The sequence below is a fragment of the Lethenteron reissneri genome, chromosome 19 (genome assembly GCF_015708825.2).
Source record: "Lethenteron reissneri isolate LAM-NWPU_2019-01 chromosome 19, ASM1570882v1, whole genome shotgun sequence".
In the NCBI taxonomy this organism is placed as follows: Eukaryota; Metazoa; Chordata; class Hyperoartia; order Petromyzontiformes; family Petromyzontidae; genus Lethenteron; species Lethenteron reissneri.
The window spans coordinates 14,055,054-14,079,833 of record NC_083797.1 but is presented as its reverse complement, the minus strand read 5'-3'; the positions used below and the strand labels follow the sequence as shown (position 1 = coordinate 14,079,833).

General features: G+C 49.3%; 2 protein-coding genes across 2 annotated transcripts in view; both read right to left on the bottom strand.

The window, feature by feature from the left end:
* The window catches only part of RNF144A (ring finger protein 144A), a 42,934-nt gene extending 35,400 nt beyond the window's left edge, over nucleotides 1-7,534 (bottom strand). Inside the window, exon 1 of the mRNA XM_061554410.1 lies at nucleotides 7,209-7,534. The gene's annotated coding sequence lies outside the window, so the exon portion shown is untranslated. The remainder of the gene's footprint in view (nucleotides 1-7,208) is intronic.
* A 5,265-nt stretch (nucleotides 7,535-12,799) lies between these two features.
* MRS2 (magnesium transporter MRS2) lies at nucleotides 12,800-24,290 on the bottom strand. Its single transcript, XM_061554409.1, has 11 exons — nucleotides 22,472-24,290; nucleotides 21,505-21,569; nucleotides 20,646-20,682; nucleotides 20,363-20,475; nucleotides 19,675-19,848; nucleotides 18,881-19,011; nucleotides 18,118-18,234; nucleotides 16,969-17,121; nucleotides 15,936-16,053; nucleotides 14,925-15,038; nucleotides 12,800-14,316 (listed from the first exon to the last, which is right to left on the bottom strand). Exons 1-11 carry the CDS (start codon nucleotides 22,722-22,724, stop codon nucleotides 14,179-14,181), a joined length of 1,413 nt encoding a protein of 470 aa, XP_061410393.1. The 5' UTR covers nucleotides 22,725-24,290; the 3' UTR covers nucleotides 12,800-14,178.
* Nucleotides 24,291-24,780: the final 490 nt, after the last annotated feature.

The following is a 24,780-nucleotide window of genomic DNA, read 5'->3' as shown; positions in this document are numbered from 1 at the left end:
GGATGGTTGTCATTTCTCACTATCCAACAATCAGACTATCACAGACACCAATAATACTACTACAGTGTCCATCCTTAATCAACCAATACCTCCGGTTAGAGACTCCCATCCATCTCCCATTGCAGCGTAGAGATTGAGAGCCACCCTCACTAATGTCCCGGCACAAGCAACACCTTGACAGTTGTGTCTGCGTGCATGTACGTTGCATTCGTTCGCACAAGCGCCTCTGGAAACGCCTAACTCAAACAAGACACGTAACGAACGAACTCATTATGCCCAGTTCATTACAGGATGGTTCCACAAATTAGGCAACCTCGGTCAAGATTTCAAAATCATCCAAATGATAAGCAATGCGTCAGCCTTGAAGGTAATTATATATGTGTAGTTTCAGAAAGCGCGGCTTTTTTATTGGACACGTCTTCGGCTTGACGCGTACAGGAAACCGAATGCGCCAGTGGCCATTGCCATTCCAGCGTAGATGAAAACGTCCGGTTGTCCAAGTCGGGCACCATGGCATTTTTATGAGCATTTCTCCCTTTATCAACAAGAGTGCACGGGCATTTTTTTAATCGAACTTACAGTTACACTTGGGTAACATACTGACAACCCAAGTTAGCCACTTAATGAGTATAATACGATTAAAAGTGTACTAAATGTCAATACGAGATCATACAAATGTCCTAAACAATAACTGTACAAGGATATGAATCTTAACATCAATAATGGTCTCAATTTTTGCTAGTGCCAGAGCTCTTAGCTCGCAGTCGGAAAGCTGCGAATTAAAATCCCAGTTGGAGTTCAAATCTCAGCTCATCCCCATAAATTTGCCAGGGTCAATAAAGTAGCACAATTGGTGGGATGTCAACAATACTCGTCGTATGGAAAAAAATGCTCACGCTACTGAAACGTGGAATGTCCACCACTGGCTCAAAGCTGCCAATGAAGATGCGTAACATCGTAGGCTAATTTGAACAGGGAGATACTTTGACCTGCATCAAATAAAAAGTTAATAATATTCTAGCATGCAAATTAACCTGCACGCTACATACTCTCTCTCTCTCTACTCATTCTCAAATTGTTGTTCATAATTGCATTTGCCTGACCGCCTTACCCCACTGCTCAATAAGTGTATATGCTACACCGCCCTACAATTATACCAGAATTAAAGTTACACGGAACGTTATGACTTAGTCTACCAATTCATTACGCACACAAACGCAATGGCAAGCCACGCAATTAGAGTCACAGGGTCTCCCTACTCAATGTTTATAACCAATTTTCAAAGTGGGGCCCACTTTCGCCGATAAGACATCAGTGTGAGGGCCGACACACATTTGAAACCATTAGGGTTTGAGAGCATGATGGGGCGTTTTCACATTTGTGTATTGTCAGGGGTCACACATTGGGGGCCGCACTAAAGGCCACCAGTGGCCCACGAGCCTTGTAATGAAGAACACTGCCCTATTTAAATGAGCAAGAGGTGGCGCTCATCTTATTTGGCAGCCGTAGCAAAGGTGCAGCCCCCACAATGACTTTCTCATGCCACTGCTGTCAGAAGGGCCTCCCCCATTAGAAGGATCTCTAGAAAGCTCTCCTCTAGAGGGTATGTTGGCCTACTTGTCCACTTGCCAGATACCTTGGGTGAAGAAGTACCCACAACTTGCCCCCAAAACACGCAACCTGCAGATTGACTAACTGTGGTTCGTGGATTTGTACTCCTGGATGGACAGAGACAGAGGGATATTAAAAACACTTGCCAATTGTTTCAACTACCGTGATGGGAGATGGAACCGGAAACCTCTGGATTTCATTTCTGGTGTCCTCTATTATACCATAGTAGGATTCCTTCGGCAGCCACGAACTGGCGGTAAAATTCCATATTTCCATGGTAGGGGTTAGTAAATTATAAATTAACTGAACAGTGTGCATTAAAATTCCCACATGGCAACGATGCCACTGCTGTCATGCGGTGCTGTGGTCAAGGCGCTCGATTCAATGGGAAGGTCAGAAGATAAATTCGCGCTCAGGGGTCCACTCCAAACATCATCCCTGTGCAGTCGATAAAATGAGTATCACTTTGTTGCTCTGTAGGAAAACGTCGGTCATGCTTTGAACAGAGCAGTCCTCTCGAAACAAGGCAGAATATATTTATACTGGCTCAGGGCCCACCGTTGCTCATGCGAGCAGGGCATAACTTTTAAATTTAATTAAAATACAGGTTTTGAATGTTGCCGTTGATCAGTCATCAATGCGGCTGCAAATTGACGTGTTAAGCCGCGTTAGTGCCCCCGTTTGATATCTGAACTGCTCAGCCTATATACAATACGAGCTTTACTACCCGGCTTCACCCAGGACTTGGATTCACCACGTCCGGTCGCCTTTGTCTCTCCAGTGGCGATGTTCAAACACCACACCAGTTACTCGTTTGAGGCTGAGTCGACCTCGGGGAGGCCCAGGACCGGTTCAAATAATCGTCACCGGTGGTGGCAGTGAGCAGGAATCGAACTCGGGTCGCCGGGTTCGTAGCGCAGCGCACGAATCGCTACGCAGTCGCTCCCCCCCCACACACACAAGATAAAGACAAAGATCCCCCGTGTAGCCTGTGAGACTGTTGGGGGCAAGTGCTGTTAGCGAGCACCTATGAAGGCCGACACGGCACGACAGGGGTTGCAGAACCTTGGGCTACATGAATCTTAGCCAAACCTTATGGGTGGCTTAAGGTTTGTTTTTCCAAGCCTCAGACATGAAAAATGACACATTCTAAGGCTGCCAGGCTGGTTCTGTCTCTAAACAAATCCACTGAACCATCATAACCCCCAATCATCAGACCCAGTGACGGAAAACACCACAGAACAACTTGTATGTTGAACGTCTTTTGCACAGTACTTAGCCATGAGTCACCTCAACCAATGAGGCAACGCTCCTTCACGTTCTGTAGAGGGGTTGTCACAAGTCAATCAACCGTTATATTTACAACCTTATTCCTCAATACTGGGCTTTGCTGCATAAAGCAAAAACATTATAATATTATATTTTGTGTGCAGTCAATCGTAACTAGACCATTAATTCACAACACTTGAAGACCCTGTTAGAATAACAAATGGCCAAAACCCACACTCCAACCCAGGATCTTGGCATTGCCAATTCAGTGTCTTGGCCATTAAGCCAAATAATACCACTTGGCTGCCTTTCAGCTGGTATTTCCAATGATTCTTTACCTGTATAAGCATATACAACTCTTGTTCATCTTATTGTCTTACTGTAGTTGAGTCACAGAATAAACCCACATGCCGCGTTTCTGGTTTTGCAACATTTTTCTTCCCATAATCTCTGGAATATTCAGCTAAATCTCTCACTTGAGAAAGAATTTTGGTCTAAAATTAACTCACCTACTTATAAGTTAGGTCATTGAATTAATACGCAAGTCGTCCCACCTACCACACACTGAATAAGTTCACTAACACATTACCCTTTCACAATGATAAAAGATGATACACCAACCTTGTCAATTATTTCACGTGAATTGATGTACAGAATATAAAGTCTGTCAATTATTAGTAAAAACACACATAATCGGAGGGACACACATTCCCATCATCATTACCTAAATTCATCCCAGGTTTGATTAAATGCATACCATACTCGTTGTTTTTTTTTGTTAAAGTCACGTAGGTTAAAAAAGAAAACAAATAAATTAAATCACGACGTTTCGGAGGCAACACAGCAAAATTACTGATACAGTAATTTTGCTGTGACGGTTCCATTATGGATAATATTGGTCGCGAAAGCCTACTACTCTACGTGTTAAACTAAAATCCGTTTTTTTTTAAACAGCTGCCCACAAGGGAGCAGCCAAAGAGCCACTGCATGCGGTTCGGAGCCATAGTTTGCCAACCCCTGGGCTACACGAAACGTATCCAAATCTTATGGGTGGCTTAAGGTTTGGTTTTCCAAGCCTCAGACATGAACAATGACACATTCTCAGGCTGCCAGGCTGGTTCTGTCACTAAACAAATCCATTGAACCATCATAACCCCCAAATCACTGACCCAGTGACAGAAATCCCCTGTTTGCCTCCTCCCCCACACAGCCAGCAGTGGACTTTGAGATTCCGCCATTTGAGCTTGTGAATTTTTCTACACGTGTAGCCAGGTACCACCCTGTTGCTGAAGAAACACAGCTGGATGAGATTCTGTTAATGATTGTGTGGTTAAGGTTTCACAAAACGTCAACAGTCACACCACAATTACTGTACAGGCGGCAAGACTCGCAACAGTACAACGCCCTAAGCTTAACGACAATATAAAATCAACAAAAATAAATCCAACTAATTTGGTAATTGTAACATATGCAATCAAAAGTCAAAAGTGTTCCCCGAGCACTGTTGTGGCGTTCATCTCTGTTTGCAACCTAATAGTCAGGGGAAATTCCACATTCCTGTGACGTGGGCTAGTATCTCAACTGGCACTCGGTTCATAAACCCCCATGAGATAATGGGTGAAGCCGACCGAGCGTTCTGTCACAGCAAACCTATGGTTTAAAAATAAATAAAACTGGACAATTTTTCTAAAATAATTGTTTGCTGGAACGCCAGACTCGCAATCAGCAGACTGCAGGTTAACATCCCGGTTGAAGATAAACACAGCCCATAAGCTCCCCCACCCAAGAATGGATGGTTCGGCCCTTCCTGAAGAATGTAGAGTTTTCACCACTCAATACGGAGATAAGCTCATAAAGATCTGCTCAAAAGGAACTCCTGAAATGAGTTGAGCACACTTGACCAGAGAAACCTTGCATTAAAGACTCGATGCGTAGACAATACAGATTCAGTACAGGCTTCCAACAGGCTCAGCGATTCATGAGTGTGCTTATTGCCACTACAGGTCCTGAGCCGATGACATGAATTTCATATTATTCTGGAGTGGATGACCCTAACCTTAACAATCCCTATTGCTTACTTCAATGCTTTCCCTCCACAATGCAGTGGTATAGTAATGACCACAACAGCAACAGCTGTATTGTACAACAGCATATTCACGTTGAATATTGTGAGAGTTATTAAAATTACATGTGAACAATGATATTTACAAACCCAACACACACTCACACGCATAGGGCACATGATTTGGAGGCAAGGGTTAGTGGATCATGTAGAGGTGTATAGTGTAAAAACCCGTAAAAGCAGTAAGATAGCCAGGATATAGCAGTACACCAAGTAGGCTTCTAACCCATCTGTGTCGTATCTTCTCTCATGCATACGTTTTCGCCAGGTACTCGAGTTTCCTCACACAAAGCACTCCTTAAAAATGAATTGGCCAGACATCTGAATGTGGCAGGGGGCACTCCTGAAAACGAGTCCGAGACCTTGAAAAGGCGTCGTGTTAAAACATAAACATTCGTGCAATGGGAAATCCCCTTTAGCATGAACTGATGAGGAAGAAGCTCACCATGGATCCTATCGTCCGTGTTTATCTTCGCATTTACTCAGCATAATCAATACCATCGTCGTCATCATCAATATCACCGCAACCATCACCGCTGATGAACATTACCGCAATCAACATCGCCACCGTTTTAACCCCGACAAAGTGGAACACAGAAAGAGAGTCATTCTCACACAATTAATCGCTCAACAATAACAGTATCATCATCGCCAGTCCATGACCAACAACAACCGCCATTCGCCACTAAGTGGGTGACATTACCACGGCGCTTGTGCCAGGCTATGTGCACGTTAAGGCCGCGTGAAGGATTGAACGCCCGCTGGTAGGTCACGGAACAGACCCAGCAGGTGCCATGGGTCGACTGACTGAGATGACTGGCCGATGCACCACCTGTGACCCCTACTGTGCTGTGTTTTATCCACCCGGCGCTCTGCTCGTTGTTGTGAGCATCGCTCCTCTGCCCTCCGTTTTTGCTGGGAAGGGCGATTGCCTCCAACTGCCCAGTAGCGTCATAAAAAAACATCACCAGACGAGCAGGTGGGAAAAGGCGTGATCCGCCTGTATGTTCCTACACCTCGTCTTATATCGGCTAGAGTATTTACCTTGTCGCAGATAACCAGACAACAGGATCTGCCAAAGCCCCCGGCGATTCCCTCGTGTCTTTGCCGAGGCACGGAAAATAGCGAGGATTCGCCAAACACAATTCTGATCACAACCTCTCTTAATCTCTGCGATGGCTCTGATAAATTGGCAATACGTAGGAGCGCACACAGACGCAAGATGCAATGCTCACATAAGGTGCGTCGATAATAGTGCATAAAGGAGACGCGTTTCACTCCAAACGACGTTCAAGTCGAACCTCGGATGTAATCATCTGTGACATTACAGCATTGTTGTGTTGCGTCCGACGCTACGCAGTCAACGGCATGTGCTACACGACATGTACACAAACATTGTTTGATAGATTCCATCATATATAAAGTATATGCCGACTAGAGCAGTCGCCACAGACACGCATACACAATGCATGGGTCTTGTGACACACTGGACACTCTTGCAAACGAGGTTGCCATACCGTGTCAACCCATACGGTTTACCCCGTATTCTTGTACAGGGAAATTTAGTTGTCACCATACGGCGTACAGCCGTTTCGATACGGGCAAATGTTTGTTTGGTCTATTTGTGTTTCTCCCCTGTGACCTGGTAGGATGAATGTTGAGATGTCTAAGGGGCACTGGGTGATCAATAAGGCCTGAATTGGTCTGTAATATCAAGGGATTGTGGCAAAATCTTCGAACTTTAAAAATAATGCGTATTGCTGCAAACCAGTCGAGGCAAAGGCACCAGTGAAATGCCCAAGGGTTCAATGCTGGACCCGACACTCAAAATAGCAATTGCCAGGCGCTACTACAACCAAGGTAACCCAGTAAATTATAACACTGTACAATTAACCAAATGATATTACATTGCATTATACCCGACATGATTAAACATTCAACAGCATTATTAAATCACTGACATTATTAACAACGCATACTTGTATTATATAATGCACGCTTATCTCTACATGAATAACATTAGATAACAATGTCATTGGATGTCGGCATTATTCAAGATTAATAGACAGTACATAAAACACGCTCCATTGCTAAAGAATAACAGTAAGTGAATCAAGCACGTGCCATAAAAATCATTCAACGCATTACAATATAAATATTGACATTATAACAATGCCACCACCGCAATATTGTCCGTCAATGTTACCTGGGCGGGTCCCGAAGGCGGGCCTACGTCTCGCCGCGCACGGCCCTGCGGGACGAGGGGCGCCTCCCCGGGCAGGACAACTAGCCGAGGCGCGGTATCCGGGCGGCTCCCCGGCGCAAACCCCACCCACCAACCCCAAGAACGCCGTACGCGAATCCCAGCGGATTCTAGCAGACGCCGCCAGACCCCAGAGCAACCGCGACGACACCCGCGCGGGGTAACGGGAGCGCAGAGGAGGTGTGGAGGAAGCCTCGGGGAGCCGAGGGAGCGGTGAGGCGGAGCCGCGAGTTGATCGCAAGAGCCCGGACGGAGTCCCCCCGTCACCCCCCGGGGGAAGACGGCTCTGATTGGTTGGCGCGGAGCACGTGGCCTGCTCGTCACGTCGCCTTGCCTTTAAACAAATTAATCTGAACACAACGACCCCTCGACTAACGAACGGGTTAGGTTCCAGAATCCAGAGTATAGTTAGTTTCCAGATGACATAACCTAACGAATTAGGTTCCAGAGGGCAGTTAGGTCCCAGAGGACATAACCTAACGAGTTAGGTTCCAGAGGACAGTTAGATTCCAGAGGACAGTGAGGTTACAGATGACATAACCTAATGAGTTAGGTTCCAGAAGGCAGTTAGGTTCCAGATGACATAACATAACGAGTTAGGTTGCAGAGGGCAGTTAGGTCCCAGAGGACATAACCTAACGAGTTAGGTTGCAGAGGACAGCTAGATTCCAGAGGACAGTTAGATCCAGAGGACAGTGAGGTTACAGAGGACAGAATCTAGCGAGTTAGGTTCCAGAGGACAGTTAGATCCAGAGGACATAACCTAATGAGTTAGGTTCCAGAGGGCAGTTAGGTCCCAGAGGACATAGCCTAACAAGTTAGGATCTGTTCGCCTTTTAGCATTTTCTGGTCTGACACTGGTGAGACTAGGCCCTAAAGAAGTCTGTCTCTGATGTTGGCCAATCAGTTTCAAAGACAATGCCATATATTATCAGAGCACGTGTGTTTTGCATGTTCACCACAGGTGCTTACGACTCTCAGTCCGAACAATCAATTGGATATGCAGACAGGTTTGTTCGTACATATGAAAGTTCGTAAATCGAATGTTCGTCGGTAGACGAGTTCCCATATTTATACTGGAGGAGAAATCCGATAAGCTATAAAGTTCTTGTTCACAGGTATCTAAGGAGTTTTCACAGATGTCCAAATAGAAAAATGACCCTGCTCACAGCCAACATTGGTCCTGACCACGGCGTGAGATCATTTAGATTATTTTGCTGCGATACATTTCCACATGATAACCCACTTTGTTGATCTATCATTTGTGGGCCACGTCGCTTCTGAAAAATAAATGAATACCTCAGTGGACTTTACCTGGCAAGTTAAATAATTGAGTTTTATTTGCATATATATTTTAAGTGATTTGTTTAGGGGCCGTCCATAAATGACGTCACGCGATTTTGGACGATTTTGACCCCCCCCCCCTCGTCACACGGCGTCGCAAAAAGTCAGACCCCCCCTCTTATATGACATCACAAAGCTCCCCCCCCAAAACCATATTTCCATTTTGAAAATAAAACATGCTTCAAATCGCTTTAAACTAGTCATTGTAGTGCGTATTTAATGTGGCGCTGCACTGTTGTAGGAGAAAACATTTATTAAAAAGTATATTTAATTAAGGAGAACGTGTTGTCTATATTTATTTAAAGTTGCGCATTTGATGTGCCGTCACATTTCTCACCCGCCCCTACTGGACATGTGAAAAAGAGCTTTATATCTCATCGGATTCCTCCAGTATGAATGAATATTCTGATTCCGATATATAAACTAAAACTATATATAAAACATGTATTTTACCAGGGAAGGCACACTTTTCCGAAGCCACCTGGCCACAAATGATAGCTCAATGAAGTGGCTTATGGGGTGGAAATGTAAAATGCAGCCAAATACACTAAACGCGAGATGTTGATTCTAATTGTGGAGGCAAAAACTGGAGCACCCGGAGAAAAATCCACGCGACCACTGGGAAAGTGAAACATGCAAACTCCAAATATACAGCAGGCGTCAGGATCGGAATCAAACTCACGACCTCCTGTATACCAGGCGAGGTAGTTAACATATCACCAACGTGGCACCCCTTGTATATACTAGGCGACGTTTCAGGCAATGACCCTTCTTCATAGCACCTATATTTAGAGGCCAGCAAAGAGACAGAGTGGATGAGAAAGAGTTGGAGACGACACTTATTTAAACCATAAGGCCTGATGAGAATTAAATGTTTAATGTGTTTCCTGATTACCAGTTTTAAAATCGGTGTATGGAGTTACCTATTAAGTCTCTTTTGAGTAGCAGACACACGTTTCAAAAAGCAAAACGAATAAATAATAAATAAAATCAGCTTTAATTTGTATTAAAAGCAAGCATAATTATAAAATGTAGCTGGCAAATTGCATTATGGGTGGACCTGTGGTTTATTTTATTTTTGTATCCAGGAAATCCACACCGAGCCATATGACTCTTTTTCAAGAGGGCCCTGCATTGTATTTAATCTTGAGATTTTTTTAGTCAATTACTGAGCATTTTTATAGAAGTGAGAGAATAAAGCAGAGCACCCGGAAAAAAAACCACGCAACACACGAGGTTGGGGGAGGGGGCAACACTACCAGGGGGTCAGCAACATGCAGCTCGGGAGCCGCATGCGGCTCTTTAATGAACTGCGGAAATATGAAAATATGGCTCCTCTTGTTACGTTGTTTAACGAGCCGTGCCCACGCTGACCATGGAAGTCCACTTCCCCATGGAAGTTCAGTTTAGCATGGGCCAGAGGGTCGGATCCCTGCGGTTCGTGAGCCGAATTCGGCTGGCTCATTAAGGACTGCTCCGTAACTCTTTATTTATTCAGGATCGTCTCCTACTCACGGAGATTGTGGCTCTTGAAATATTGGGTTTTCTTTTCACCGAATTCGAAAAAAATGGCTGAAATGGTTCTCCTCTTGTTGTTTTGGTTGCAGAGCCATGCTCGATACAGACGGAAACAGATGGCGGTTTTGCAACTTGCTGTTACTGCCTTCTGGCGAGCCAGGGGTGTGGCACCGCGATGTCCACGGGAAGGGAGTTTCATATCTGTGTGTGCGTGTGAACCACCAACCCTCTCTGATGCCTCCGCAGTGCTGGGTCACAGGCAGCGAACAGCCACCACTGCCCGGCTGCAGTGAGGTCAATGAAACTGTAATTAGCATAATCCACTTATTGATGCATTCCTGGGCCCAATTATCATTGCAATAGGATTAGAGGGGCTCTCAGGAAATGGACCACCACCAGCACCGGGAGCAACATCACCATCAACACCGGGAGCAACATCACCATCAACACCGATAACACTGCCACCACTAGCATCAGTACCACCACTTGCACCAGCACCAACACAAATGCCACAATTCTGGCTAATCGTCTGATGAGGCTGGTTGTAATCACCAACAAATTGTAAATATCGTGGGTTTACTCTCCCAACACACCGGTGTGCTGAAGTCGTAACTCACTGCAATGTTTTTTTTTACGTGACGAAACCTTACTAATTGGCTTTGCCGGGTGGTGGCGGGTTTAACGACACATTGTGGACCACCACTGCTACAGTACTGCCACTTTAACAGTACTGCCACGGGTACCGCCATCACCACAACCATCGCCACACCTGGATAAATCTCACAATGCGCGCTTTGCGAAACCAAAAACAATACAAGTCTCACTTCTGAGAATTTGTAACAATACCACGAGAAATGTGCCTCCGGGCTCTGGAGACCACCTGGAGAATATTCCAAGCACGTGTTGACAATGATGGTGAACAAGTGGAGACTCTTTGAAGCTATTAACATACATTTGTTATCACGGCACAGCGTGTTATCCGTTCTTTTTCCATTAAAGACGATAGTCCTATAAAAGTGTTAACCAATTTTTTTTAAAGCACCCTGTAACATGGGAATGGCCGACGAAGATCCAGAGGAAAGGGGCTCTGGGCACGAACACAGGACTCGTTTGTGAGCAGCTCAATCAGTCGTTCATAGCAACAGTCGCGGCCGGTAGGAGGCCCCTCTGTGGAAATGTCAGGGTGGTCGGGTTTCACGCCAGGGAGGATGAAAAGAGCCTCCGGTGTTTTTGGCCCCATTTCCATTTTCGCTGCGTTTGCATCAATGCCCTGCATTAAGACTTGCCTCGTGCATGCATACACACCGCGCGCACGCTACATACACAGACTAGTACAGACACATACATACACGCACAGACACATAGACGAGTACAGACATACATACACGCAAAGACACAGACACACAGACGAGTAGACACACATACAACAACAACCGCCATTCGCCACTAAGTGGCGGTGACGTCACCACGATGCTTGTGCCAGGCCAAGTGCACCTTGAGGCCACGTGAAGTGTCGAAAGCCCGCTGGCAGGAGGTCACGGGGCAGACCCAGGTGCCACGGGTCGACTGACCGAGATGACCGAGATGACTGGCTGATGCACCACCTGTGCCCCCTACTGTGCCAACTTGCTGTGCTTTAGCCACCCGGCGCTCCGCTCGTTGTTGTGAGCGTCGCTCCTCTGCCCTCCGTTGTTGTTGGAGGGCGACTGCCTCCAACTGCCCAGTAGCGTCCTTCACGAGCCTCCTCCACTGAGGCCGATCTTGACACCGCTGGTACCAGTCATCGGCAAGTCCACTCAGCTCCACGTCCTCCTGTACCACATCACTCCATCTCTTCTCCAGCCCGTGCCGCGCCCGTCTAGCCCCCTCGATCCGGCCGAACAAAAGCTGTTTAGGCATGCGGTGGCTGGACACACATACACACAGATTAATACAGACACACAAACACACAGACACCGCACGCACACGACATACACACAGATAGGCACAGACATATACACAAATACATGCACAGAGACAGAAATACAGACACACATACACATAGACACACAAACAAGTACAGACACACAAACAAGTACAGACACATACAAAAAAAGGACAGATCCCCCGTGTAGCCTTAACAGACTGTTGGGTCAAGTGCTGTTAGCAAGTAGAACCTATAATGGGCAAGGATTGCCCGTTACACACACACACAACACAAGGATGACCCAGTTACACACACACCCACACAAACATAAGGATTGCCCAGTTATACACACAAACAAGAATTGCCCAGTTACTCGCACACAAAACAAGAATTACCCAGTTACACACACACACAACAAGAATTGGCCAGTTAAATACACACACAACAAGAATTGCCCAGTTACACACGAGACAAATATCCCAGGCCAAAAGTTCCAAGGTCGTAGGGTTCTAAGTACCACTGTGCTCCACACACAAAGACAAACACATACACAGAATGCACATTCATTAAATTACCAAGTTCCCTGTTGGCACAGGCAGATAAACAACCACGTCTTCTTCTACTTCTAATGTATGACGAGTATGTGTAAACACTGTATACATCCAGGTTTACGTTTGTGAGCCATGTGATAGCTGTGGGAGTATTGTGATGAATACCGTCCAGTGCACCGGAAGAGCGGGCATAGAATCCGGCTGTTCAACCACTGTTAATTATACATAAATATTGCCTTTATTGCTTTTAAGAATTGCATGTTACATACAAATGAAGAAACAAACATCGGTACACGCACACACACGTAGGCAGCACTTCGTAAGAAGTCAAAAGTGATCGCCCTATGAATAGGCTGTCCCTCCAGCATGGGAATGTGGAATTTCCACCACTGGTTTGTGGCCACCAAGGGAGAGGAGCACCACCAGCCACTGCTCGTTTGAGCGGGGAGACACCGCGACACCACAGGTAATGTAGTCGCACGGCGAGCGTGTCGCAGCACTCATCTTGGAAGGTCGCGAGATCACATCCCGGTTGAGGTTCAGTGCAGTCCATCTTCCCACCTTGATCGATAAAATTATCACTTTGTCAAAAATGCACAGTGCGTTGTCCTGTGTAGAAAGTGGCCCTTGCCATAGCACTGTTCACGATTGGCTCAGGGCCAATCATGAACAGTGAAACACTTTGACGTGACTTATGATGCCCACATATTACCTATACAGTACAACATTGTTTACATGTAAACTACGTACATATACAGGGTGAACCATTTATAGACACCTCAATGATACCTAATGAGACCTCTTCCTTTTCAATAGCTGATTGAATTTTGTGAATGTACCGGCTCCATGCCTGAAAGAGGAACAAAGGAAAGTGGTAGCACGGAGGCGTTGTTCAATTCCCACCACGGCCGCCACGCAACCATTTCACTCCGCACGGTCCAAAGTTCGACCTCGAGTTCGAGTCGCCGCGGTGCTGACGTGCCCCACCAACCCCGGCACTGTAAGCGACCGACGGGTTCAGTTGTCAGGTTCAAGCAAGGCCGTGAGAGGCCAACGAGATCCTGGATAAATGAGAGCATCATCCACAGCAGACGAGTCTCCGGTCGTGACAATGACAACCACGGACACTGGGACAGGAGCAGCTCAGTGTGTCCAAACACTCGCCACCAACCACCACACCAAGAAAACCAATACACGAGGTTAACTAATAAAACAACAACCCTCTTCACTGGTTAAATGAAAAGCACGAAACGGAAATAATGACCACATTTTTGTGCTGTGGAGAAAGTCCTGATAAAATGCCCCCAAATGAACGCGTATTTTATATTTTTAATTTTAAGGCCACAGTGTTTTTGACGAGGGTATTTGGATGTTTTGTGATCTGTGCACCACTGCCTCCGCAGTTTCTCACAATTGTTGGCTTCATTTTTTTTTTACGAGATATAGAAAGCGTCGTTTCCTGACGGGCATTCGTTCATTCAATCACCAGCAGAGACCGAGTACCCAACGGCCCTGGGTCATCGGCATTCAGTATGGCTCTATGACAGCGCTTCCCACCGTCCTCCTCGCTTATCTGCGCGCCCTCACGTCAGCATCATCTCTGCAGCAGCGGGTTCTTCTGGCCAGCCAGGCTGGGCAGCAGGGGCAGGGTGGCCTTACTGGGCGCCTGGGATGGCGAGGAGGAGGCGGCAGCTGCAGACTTGCTTTGCGTGCGACGCACAAACGACGGCACCTGCGCCACACGTCAAGCGACACACGCGTTCGCAATCGGCGTCACGTCCGGGCATCTCTCCCCCAAGCAAGCCCGCAACCTACATCACCTGCCGTGTGTGTGGTGGACGCTCATCCCAAGCGCCTATCCGGGCCCCGAGGCTGCTTAGCCTTCCCGAGATCCGACGAGACCGCGTGCATTGCGGGTGCTTCGGTGCACCGCGTAACGAAGCTCGTGGATTTTCTGGCCGCCGTGATAGCAACATCACGCGCTGTGCTGTGTGACGCATAAGAACCTTCACGTGTACCCGCTATGATTTACACTATGTGCACTGCGATGTCATGAAATGCCACGTGCACTGCTATGTACTGGGTACATGGCGTGCTTCTGTGCTACGTCACATGTACCACTACGTACAATATTTTAGATTGCCGTAAAATGTAACGTGTCCTACTATGTAACGTGTATGCTATGTCTATTTCCATGTACCATGTACTCAATGTGTACCGCGATGTGCACCGCTATGTGTCATGTATGCTATGTGTATCACTATGCGCCGTGTGCGCTATGTGTGCTGCAATGCACCGTGTACACTCGGTGGACTGCGGTGTGCTCCCTGTTCTACGTACGACCGGGGGAGACGAGGGGTCCAGGTGTCGCCCCAGGAAGGAGAGAAGTCGCCTCCACATGAGACCGCTCCCCAGCAGCATGAGCCCCGTGACCAGCCAGAACACACGTGGGTCCTCAAAGCACCAAGACGAACACAAAAAAAAGACAAAGATCCCCCATATAGCCATAACAGAATCCCGGGTCAAGCGCTGTTAGCGAGCACCTATAAAGGCCGGCACGGCACACGAGAGGGTGGCCAGCACCACGCACGGCCACCTTTGTCTTCCGAGTAACGATGTTGACACATGGTAACAGGTACTCATTGAGGCTGAGTCGACCGAGGAGAGACCCTGGACTGGTTCAGATAATCGTTATTGGTGTTGGCAGTTGGAGCAAGTGGCATTAGTGAGCACCTATTAAGGTGAGTACAGTGCACGAGGTGGTGTGACCAGCCCTATGGCTGATCATCATCGCCTTCCCAGTGCTGGTGCTGAAACACCACACCAGGTACTAATTTGTAGCCGAATAAAATGAGAGGGGCCCAGGAGGTGCATGGAGATCACTTGCCACTGGTTTTGCCCGTGGCTGGGAATAAAGCCCCGGTCACTGAGATCATAGAACAGTGCACTAACCAGTACGTCACGGCTCCACCCACGCATAACAACACCACCAACAGCTGACATTCGTCGCTAAGTGGCGGTGATGTCACCAAAGCGCTTGTGCTGGGCTCCACGCACTTTGAGGCCACGTGAAGAGTCAAAGGCTCGCAGGCAGAAGGTCAGGTGACATTATTTTTAGGAGGGTTGTGCTTTGTTCTCCATGTGGGAGGAAATCACAGTGCCTGGAGGAAACCCATAAGAGGGGGACAGGAAACTCAAGCGCCACTCACAGAAATCTGCCTGTGGTTCTGCTTTCTACAGGTCAGTGGGTGTCATCACACCCATTGCCATCATGACTCCCATCCCTGCGTGATCCACCAACCCTGCGACCAATTTGCCGCAGGAGCAGGCGATGGCAGGCGGTGTGCATACCTCCTCGAGCGACGAGTTGAGATTCATGCCAAAGGCAACGCCAATCAGCCCAAACAGTGACAGGGAGAAGGTGCCCATGGTGAGCTGCAGATTGAGCCGCATCATCACGTTACGGTGGCTGCGCACACACACAAACAAAGATAAAGATTCCCCGTGTAAGCGCAAAATACTATTCGGGCAAGTGCTGTTAGCGAGCACCTATGAAGGCCTGCACGGCACACGAGGGGGTGGGTGGCCAGCACCGCACCCGGCTGCCTTTGTCTGGCTAGTGGCGATGTTTCCACACCACACGGGGTACTCATTTGAGGCCGAGTCAAGCTAGGGGAGGACAGGTTCAAATAACCGTCAATGTTGTTGGCCGTGAGTGGGAATCAAACGCGGGTCGCAGGGTACGCAGCGCAGCGTGATAACCGCGAAACAACTGCGCACACACACACATACGCACGCAGGATGGCCGCTTGGTAAAATTAGCGCATGCTGACTTGACAAGTAACGTCATATGTCACATGTTCAGGCGTTGTGACGTCATCACGTGGCATCGTGATGCGTGTACCTCTCGTCTCTCGGTTCTGCATAGCTCTCTCATTTAGCTCCCTTTCATCACACTCACCTCTCTAACTTGTCTACCACTCTCTCATCTCTCTTGTTCGACTCCCTTACATCTCTCTAATCTGTATCTCGTTATGACTCGATGATCGATCTCGGGTGGCCCTAGCAAAGTGGGTAACTTGTTATCTTATTTTATATTTATAGAGTGCTTTAGCTTAAGTCGCTTTACATAGCTTATAAGCGGTACAAAAATTTAGTGATTTATATGGCATGGGGTCAGGAAAGGGCTATAGGGGAGGGACGGGAAGGAGTGGAGGGGCGAGGAAGGGAATGGGCAACGAAGAAGAGGTGATGCTTTAAGATAGGAAAGAAAGGAGGTTAAGGAGGGAGACTGCTAAATGTACAGGGGCCTCAATTAGGCCGCCAGTCAAAGAAGTCTGCTTGAGCAGGCTGCATGACCGTGCCGGTGAGCGAAGCAATGCACCTGTCGAGGTTGAGGAAGATGACGCTCTCCGAGTCGTCGATGAGCCCCTTGAGCTCGCGCACGGCATTGAAGAGTGCGTCGGCCTCATGCAGGAACACCTCGAGCAGCAGCTCCATCTCGTCCGCGTGGTCCATGCCCACGCTGCTCGCCTCGCTGCTCACCATACGCATACACAACAACTGCAATTCACCGCTAAGTGGCGGTGACGTCACCATGGTGCTTGTGCCAGGCTATGTGGATTTTAATCCCACTTGAAGCGTCAAACGCCCACTGGCAGGAGTTCACGGGGCAGACCCAGGTGCCATGGGTCGGCTGACTGAGATGACTCGCCGATGTACCACCTATGCCCCCTACTGTGCCAATTTGCTATGTTTTAGCCATCCGGCGCTCCGCTCGTTGTTGCGTCACTCCTCTGCCCTCCGTTGCTGCTGGAGGGCGACTGCCTCCAACTGCCCAATAGTGTCCTTCACGAGCCTCCTCCAGAGGCCCATCTTGACAGCAATGGTACCAGTCATCGGCAAGTCCACTCAGCTCCACATCCTCTTGTACTACATCACTTCATCTCTTCTCTAGACCGTGCCCCACGCCCGTTTAGCCCCTTCTATTTGGCCGAACAAAAGCTGTTTAGGCATATGGTGCCCGGGCATGCAGTCTACATTACCCAGCCAACACAGCCTTGCCTGCCAGGAAAGCTCAAGGATCTGTGAGCTCACAAAATTCAGCCTGGTTAAACCCAGGATGGATCGTAGGCAGGCCAGCCTAAATATTTCTAACTGGCTAAAAAGTTATCTTTGGGGGGTCCACGTTTCGCAAGCATAGAGCAGGGAGGGCATGACCGTGGCCGAGAAGACCCGAAGCTTCGTGTGGAGTGACAGACCAGGTAGCTTTCACACAGCGTTATGCAGCCAATGAAAGGATAATGCCGCTCGACTTCCCCCTTTGTGTTAGACTAAATAAACGTGTTGCCTCCAACGTGATGCCTGGGTCTCCATATATACCCACCACACATGCACACAAACGCCTGCCCAGGTACGCAGGTGGTGCGGTGCGAGAGTGGTGGAGCCAGGTGGAGGCGGGTGGAAGTGGGTGGAGGTAAGGAGGCGAGTGCCGGGCTGTGTGGAGGAGCCCCGTGTGCTCTGCGAGCCGCACTACGCTCGTGGGTTGCTCCACTTGCTGAGGCACAGCTCCTCCATGAGCTCCTCGTCGTCCAGGATCTTCAGCAGAACGTCCTTGAGCACACGCACGTCCGTCTCCAGCTCCGACAGGCTGCACACATGCAGGCACACGCACGGTTGCACACAGTCGCAACACATATGACGCATGCAAGCACGGACACTGGGCGCCGCGGTGGTGAGATGTTAACTGCCTCGCCTGGTATAAAATACAGGAGGTCGTGGGTTCGATCCTGACCCTGACGCTTATATTATTTTGAGTTTGCATCGTCACCCTGTGGTCGCCTGGATTTTTCTCCGCGTCCTCTGGTTTTTCCCTCCACATTTAGAATCAACGTGCGTTTAGAGTATTTGGCTGCAATACATTTCTACGTAACAAGCCACTTAGTTGAGCTATAATTTGTGGCCAGGTAGCTTCTGAAAAAGAGCTATACAGCTCAGTTGGCCTGACCTGGTAAAATAATAATAGTTTACAGTTTTTTTATTTATAGCTTTACACAGAGAGAGAGCCCATGGATAGGGAGAAACACGATACATGCACACAGAGAGAGAGAACACAGTCAGCTCACTAACAACTACAGACGCGCGATTCACACGCACGCAATGACTGAACAAGACCCTATCACCAAGTGTACAGAGACAATGACCAGGGCGGCGAGGAGCAGTGAGGGACGATGGTGCAGCAGGGGTTGGCGAGGCGTGGTGAGCGAAGACGCTGCGCCGCTGGAGTCACTACTCACCTCTTGCTGCTCTGAAGGAGGAGGTGGAGTTTCCCGCGGTCGATGGACAGGAGTTTGGGGTCAACGAGGGCATCCAGGATGGCCATGATGGCCGACTCCAGGTCGCCGAGGCGGCTCTGCAGCTCGCTCAGCTGCGCCGGACGACGCCGACGACGTGCGGATACACGCGCGCGTGCGCACATACAAAGACAAAGGTCCCCAGGGTAGCCGACACAGGTTGGACTCGAAGTGTGGCGAGCTACCCACTGCGTTACCACTGCACCCCGTGACAAAAACACAAGGGAGCGAAGATATTCGGCAGGTCGAAAGCAATGCCGCTGCGCACGATCGTGTGGTTGCGATCTACCGCCCGTTGCTGTTGTTGATGTCCGACGTTTCACTCCACGTGCTGGGGGCTACTTCAGCCACTGAAGCTCCCGGCACGTGGAGTGAAGGGTCAGGCAACATGCCGAACAACACGCGGCAAATACACTCCAGATGGGAGAAAAATATTCACAGATTGATGATATTCATTCCTGGAAGAACAGATATTTGAAGGAAACACACATGCACATACTCATTGATGCTACTCCAGAAGCCCCTGGTCTGACCTGGTGTCCCCTCGTCTGACCTGGTGCCCCCTCGTCTCACCCAGTGCCCCCCCCCGTCTCACCCGATGCCCCCCCTGTCTCACCCGGTGACCCCCATCCCATCTCAGCTGGCGCCCCCTCCTCTCACCTGGTGCCCCTCTCTTCTCAGCTGGTGCACCCCCCCCCAAAACCCCCCGTCTCACCTGGTGCCCCCCCTCGTCTCACCTGGTGCTGCAGGATGGCCTCGAGGGCCCAGAACTCGAAGGGCAGCGAGTAGGAGGCGAGCTGCCCCTCCCCCGCCAGCTGGGGGCCCAGCTCCGCCTGCAGCCACGACTCGAGGCTCGGGTGACGGTAGTCGAGCACCAGCAGGCTGTCGGTGCTCACCACGGCCTTCAGCTGCTGCTCGCTCCGCACGGCACGGGAGGGGCGCAGTCAGCCGGGCAGTCGAGCAAAGCGTGGGCCGAGTCGCCAATGCTAGCGGTCAGGCAGTCAAGCAAGTGGGCAGACGTTTCATGCAAAACCATCAAGCGATCATCGCTCAGTGTGCCCATGAAGACAAAGATCCCCCATACAGCCTTGACAGACTGTTGGGGCAAGTGCTGTTCGTGAGTAGCATTGATGAAGGCCGGAGCGGCGCACGAAGGGATGTGTGGCCGGCACCACACCTGACCGCTTTTGTCCCCCAAGTGGCGATGTTTGCATGTTACACTAGATACTAATTTGAGGATGAGTCGACCTAGGAGAGGCCCAGGGCCGGTTCAGATCATCGTCACTAGTGTTGGTCATGAGCGGGAATCGAACCCGGGTCGCCAGGTTCGTAGCGCAACGCGCTAACCACTTCACTACCACACGTGCACACATGCGTACACATGCGCACACATGCGCACACACCCTCGCGCACACACGCGCACACCTCCATGTGCAGGATGATGCGGTTGTTGCGGGTGAAGATGCCAACGGGAGGCTGAAAGCGCAGGTCTCGCGCCTGGAGGCCCAGCTCCGTGTAGAGCTCCGTCTTGCGGCGCTCTGCATGCGCCCATGGGGGGCCACGGGGCGATGGGGGCGCCACAACCACGCATGAGCACAGCCACGCGCTACACTTCTACAACCTGGAGTAATTGGGAACTTTGGTTAAAGAAATTTAATAAGCGTGGGGTGCAGACGACAGGTGAGTGGCTGTTTGCAGCGGTCCCCACCGAAACAACACACCAGGCCGGTCTTGTCGAACTTCATCTGTGGAGACAGATGCCAGCATTAGGACACATGCAGCAGCACGAGGCTCCTAAGCCGGCACAGGATAAAAAAAATGCAGCCAAACACCCCGCCCCATCCCAGGGGCGCCATGGTGACGAGCTGTTATCACCCTCGCCTGGTATACAGGTCGTGGGTTCGATCCTGACGCTTGTGTAGTTGCAATTTGCATGTTCTCCCCGTGGTTGCGTGGATGTTTCTCCGCGTCCTCCGGTTTTTCCCTCCACATTTTTATAATGAACATCACGTGTTTAGAGTATTTGGCTGCTATAAATTTCCATATGATGAGCCGCTTCGTTGAGCTATCATTTGTGGCCATGCCGCTTCTGAAAAAAACTATATAGCTCAGTGGGCCTTATCTGGTAAAATACAAATTGTTCAATAATAGTGATCCCGCACGTCCTATTGATGTTTACCACTTAGTTGTGGGAAGTCAGCTGTGGCCATCCAGTGGATGGACTGGTTCCTGCCAAAACAATGTGGCATTTCCACAGCTGGCTAAGGGCCACCAACGGAGGAGTGACCCCCCATTGCTTATCCGAGCAAGAAGACACTGTGATTTGAGCCGGTTAATTAGAAAGGCTAGAAGCAGCTGCAGGTACGATGGGCATTTGTGCCCTGCCCTCTGCTACCCACGACGTAGCCGACAGCAGCCCACAACACCTGTTTTATGCACGGCGGGCACCTATCCAAGCACTACCCAGGCCGCTTAGTTTCCTAGATTTGACGAGATGGGGCAGATTCCGGGCAATTTGCTCGTAGGCACTAAAGTATGGGAGATAAAAAAAAAATCAAATCACTCACCACGCTAAACACAGGGATGACACTGGCAAGGGCTGCCTGTGAGGGATCAGAAGAGAAGTGTCTACCTGTGAAGACACGAGTGAGAGGGGGCATCGCTTACAAACTCACAGCTCAACGCAAGCACGACAACTCTCGACAGCCAGAGCACTCGGGGGCTGAGTGGACCGGTGGTCACGGCGTTCCACCACTGAGCCACTTGGCATGGACGTGACAGCTCGATTCCAGCTACAGTTGCCAGATAATTTCTGTCACCTGACAACCAGCTGGGTCGCGCTGTGGATGGAAAGGCTGACCCATAAAAGGAATATCACAGGTTCAAATTCAGGTCTGAGCCCCGTGTTATCCCACTGCTGAATGACAGTCTTCCCCATTCTGTTTATACCGTGGGAATTATTGCACCATACTTCACCATGCTGGTCAGTGCGGGTTAGTGAAGGGCGGAGGGCGAGGCCTGGACTGGTTCGAATTTAACTCAGAATGGATGAAAGCTGTGGATGGGAATTTTTTTACTTTAAAAGTAGCCAGGCCAAAATTACAAATACATGTGAATGGCGGTTAGTGATGTCAAGGCGGGTACTGAAGGAACAGCGTCAGCTCCTGCAGCTGATTTTCGAGTTCATTAACTGGTGAAGCACTAAGCAGGTCGAGTGAAACGTCACCGTACATTGTTACATTCAGTCATAAAAAGTCTTGAGCCATTGGTGAGAAGCTTATAAGTCAGAATTTGATTAATATATTGGCCATGTATAAATACTATCTTTGTAAACGTGACGATCTGGTCCAGTAGTGGAAGATGAATGACAATAATTTTGGCACTAAACCACCACGTGGACTGAACCAAGAACAAAAATGTACGATTATTGTATTAACTACAACCCATACGGGTTCGAGTACACTCAACCACCGTTGCTCCAAGTGATATTGCAGTACGCATTCCAACATTTGGTGCCCTCATTCACGCACTCACCCATGCCCACTGCGCTGTCGCCCCACAGCGGCGGCGACGTTAGCAGCAGCCGGGGTCTCCACCGGCTGCCGGGCCGAGGGGGGGACGGTGGCAGTGGTGCAGGGCGGAGACCCCCCCGCGCCCGCACGCAGGGGGGGCACACGGAGCAGGCGGTACGAAGCGGAGTCGTGGAGGGCCCGGCTCGGGTCACCACGGCCCCCCACACGAGAGTGACGACCACTCTTCTTGACGGGAGCTGGTGACACGGCCACATCGCGGCGGAGTTCTTGCCGGTCGCTCTCAACTCTGGCCGTCAATGTCTGTGCTGCTCCTGCTGCTGACGGTGGTGATGCTGATTATCTCACTTGAAAAAGTTTATGTGGATGCTGTTGATGGCAATGTTAATGAAATGGCTTCAATAAGTTGATAACATTAATGCTGCTGCTGATGGTGAGGACGCTGATTAAGATATTTCTGCTGTTGTTGATGCAATGTTTATGAGTTTGTATGTTGAACTTATTTTGCACCGTAAGTAGCCAACCGGAGGTGCGGGGGGAAGGACAACAAACTTAACACAAAAAGCAGTCCTAAAGAAATTAGTTTTCAATGTATATGTAATCCAACTGATGAAATCATCATCAGTTTGATTGCATTGTTGATTTCACCACGAAAAGTGCCTAATGTTGATTATTATTCTTGCCAAACTATTCGATTGTTTGTATAACCACACGGCTCTTATCGGGTTCAATAAAGGTCGTGCAATTTTTCTATCTGGACATCGAAGTTCACACCGTCATTGCGTATTGCACCTTTGCAGCTCTTGTTAAACGCATTACGGTTTACCCCGTATTCTTGTAACAGGGAAATTGAGTTTTCAGGGTCCATACGACATACAGCCGTTCCAATACGGGCAAAAAAAATTCTAGTTGTATTTCTCCCTTGTGACGGGGTGAACGTTCAGATGTATAAGGGGCACTGGGTGACCAATGAGGTTTCAATTTGTGTGTAATAAGGTAGGCACTGATATGGGGTTGACAGGTATGGTATTATGTTTCACACTATATCATGTGCAGCAGCCGTGCCGGGTCAATGGGTTCATCAGTCCGTCTAGCGTCTTCCACCAATTTCCCTTTCGAGTTAAGATGACGCCCCCCTCCAGCTTCACGGCGTCATTGCCAACAATATGACGGCTCTCGCCGAATCGAAGGCTGCAGCGGTGCAATCTGTGGAGACCCGGCGCATGGCAACAGCAGCAGTCATGGGTCACGGTGACGATCACTCACGATGATGTTGGTGGTGGTCATCTGTTCCGCCCCTGCAAGTGAGATGCACCATCACTGGATATATATCCCTGCGGTCTCTATGCAATAACACTGTAGCCGTAGCACTATCGTTGCAGGATTAATGATTATAATTATTAGTACGCCACTACCAGCGGCCACGCACTTGAAAGTTCTTCGACTGCACTTGACGGCCCGGCTGCGTTAGCTGCTAACGCGTCGAAGGCAAGCGCGCACACGTTTAATTGCAGCATGCGATATCCACACACGTGTCTATGTACAGCACATGTGTTGGAGAGCAAATCCACAACATTGTTAAATCCACGACGTGTTAAGCAAACACACATCTCAGCACTGCCGACTCGAGCCGCGTTCAAGGCTCGGTCTGGTTCGTCTGTCACGGGGGCGAGTGAGACGGTAACTCTGTCCGGTGTGTGTGTAGTTTATAACTTCCCTGCTATCGGCTGAGTTAATTAAGCGACAATTTGGCTGCTGCAGGAGTCGTCCTCGCATTTGACCCACGAGCACCTCGAGCCGCGCGGAACCACGTGCGGGCTAACCGGGAGTCGATTCGCGATTAAGAACTCCACGGGCGGATGGAATCGATTTCATTCACAAAACAACTGGGGAATCGCTAATAGAATACCCGCCTCGCGCGAATCGCGTGCTTGGAATCGATTCCTCACGAAGCGGAAGCGTGGGCGCGCGAGGCGACGGCGTGACCCAAACAAATGGCGGTGGGTGGGGGGTGATTATTTTTTCTCGAACAATTTTTTTAAAGAGACATTTGTTATTATTTATTCTTGTAAAAAGAAGAGAGACAAAAGTATTCCCTCAAAAGTAATTATAAACTGGTTATATATTTTTAAAAAATTGTGAAAACACAAAAAAATCCTCGGGTCAGAGGTCAAACTCCGCATGTGGAGGCGTGAAGTGGGGGGAGGTAGAGGGGGGGGTAGAGGGGGGTGGTAGAGGGGGGGGGTAGAGGGGGGGTAGAGGGGGGGGGTAGAGGGGGGGGTAGAGGGGGGGGATAGAGGGGGGGGGGTAGAG

Coding starts and splice junctions, on each gene's coding strand:
- MRS2 (XM_061554409.1), bottom strand. CDS start 22,724: ATGTGGCCGTGTCACCAGCTCCCGTCAAGAAGAGTGGTCGTCACTCTC. Junction 16,054..16,968: donor ATCTTCCTCAACCTCGACAG/GTGCATTGCTTC, acceptor GTGTGTGCGCAG/CCACCGTAACGTGATGATGC. Junction 14,317..14,924: donor ACCCCTCGTCTCCCCCGGTC/GTACGTAGAACA, acceptor CGTGTGGCGCAG/GTGCCGTCGTTTGTGCGTCG.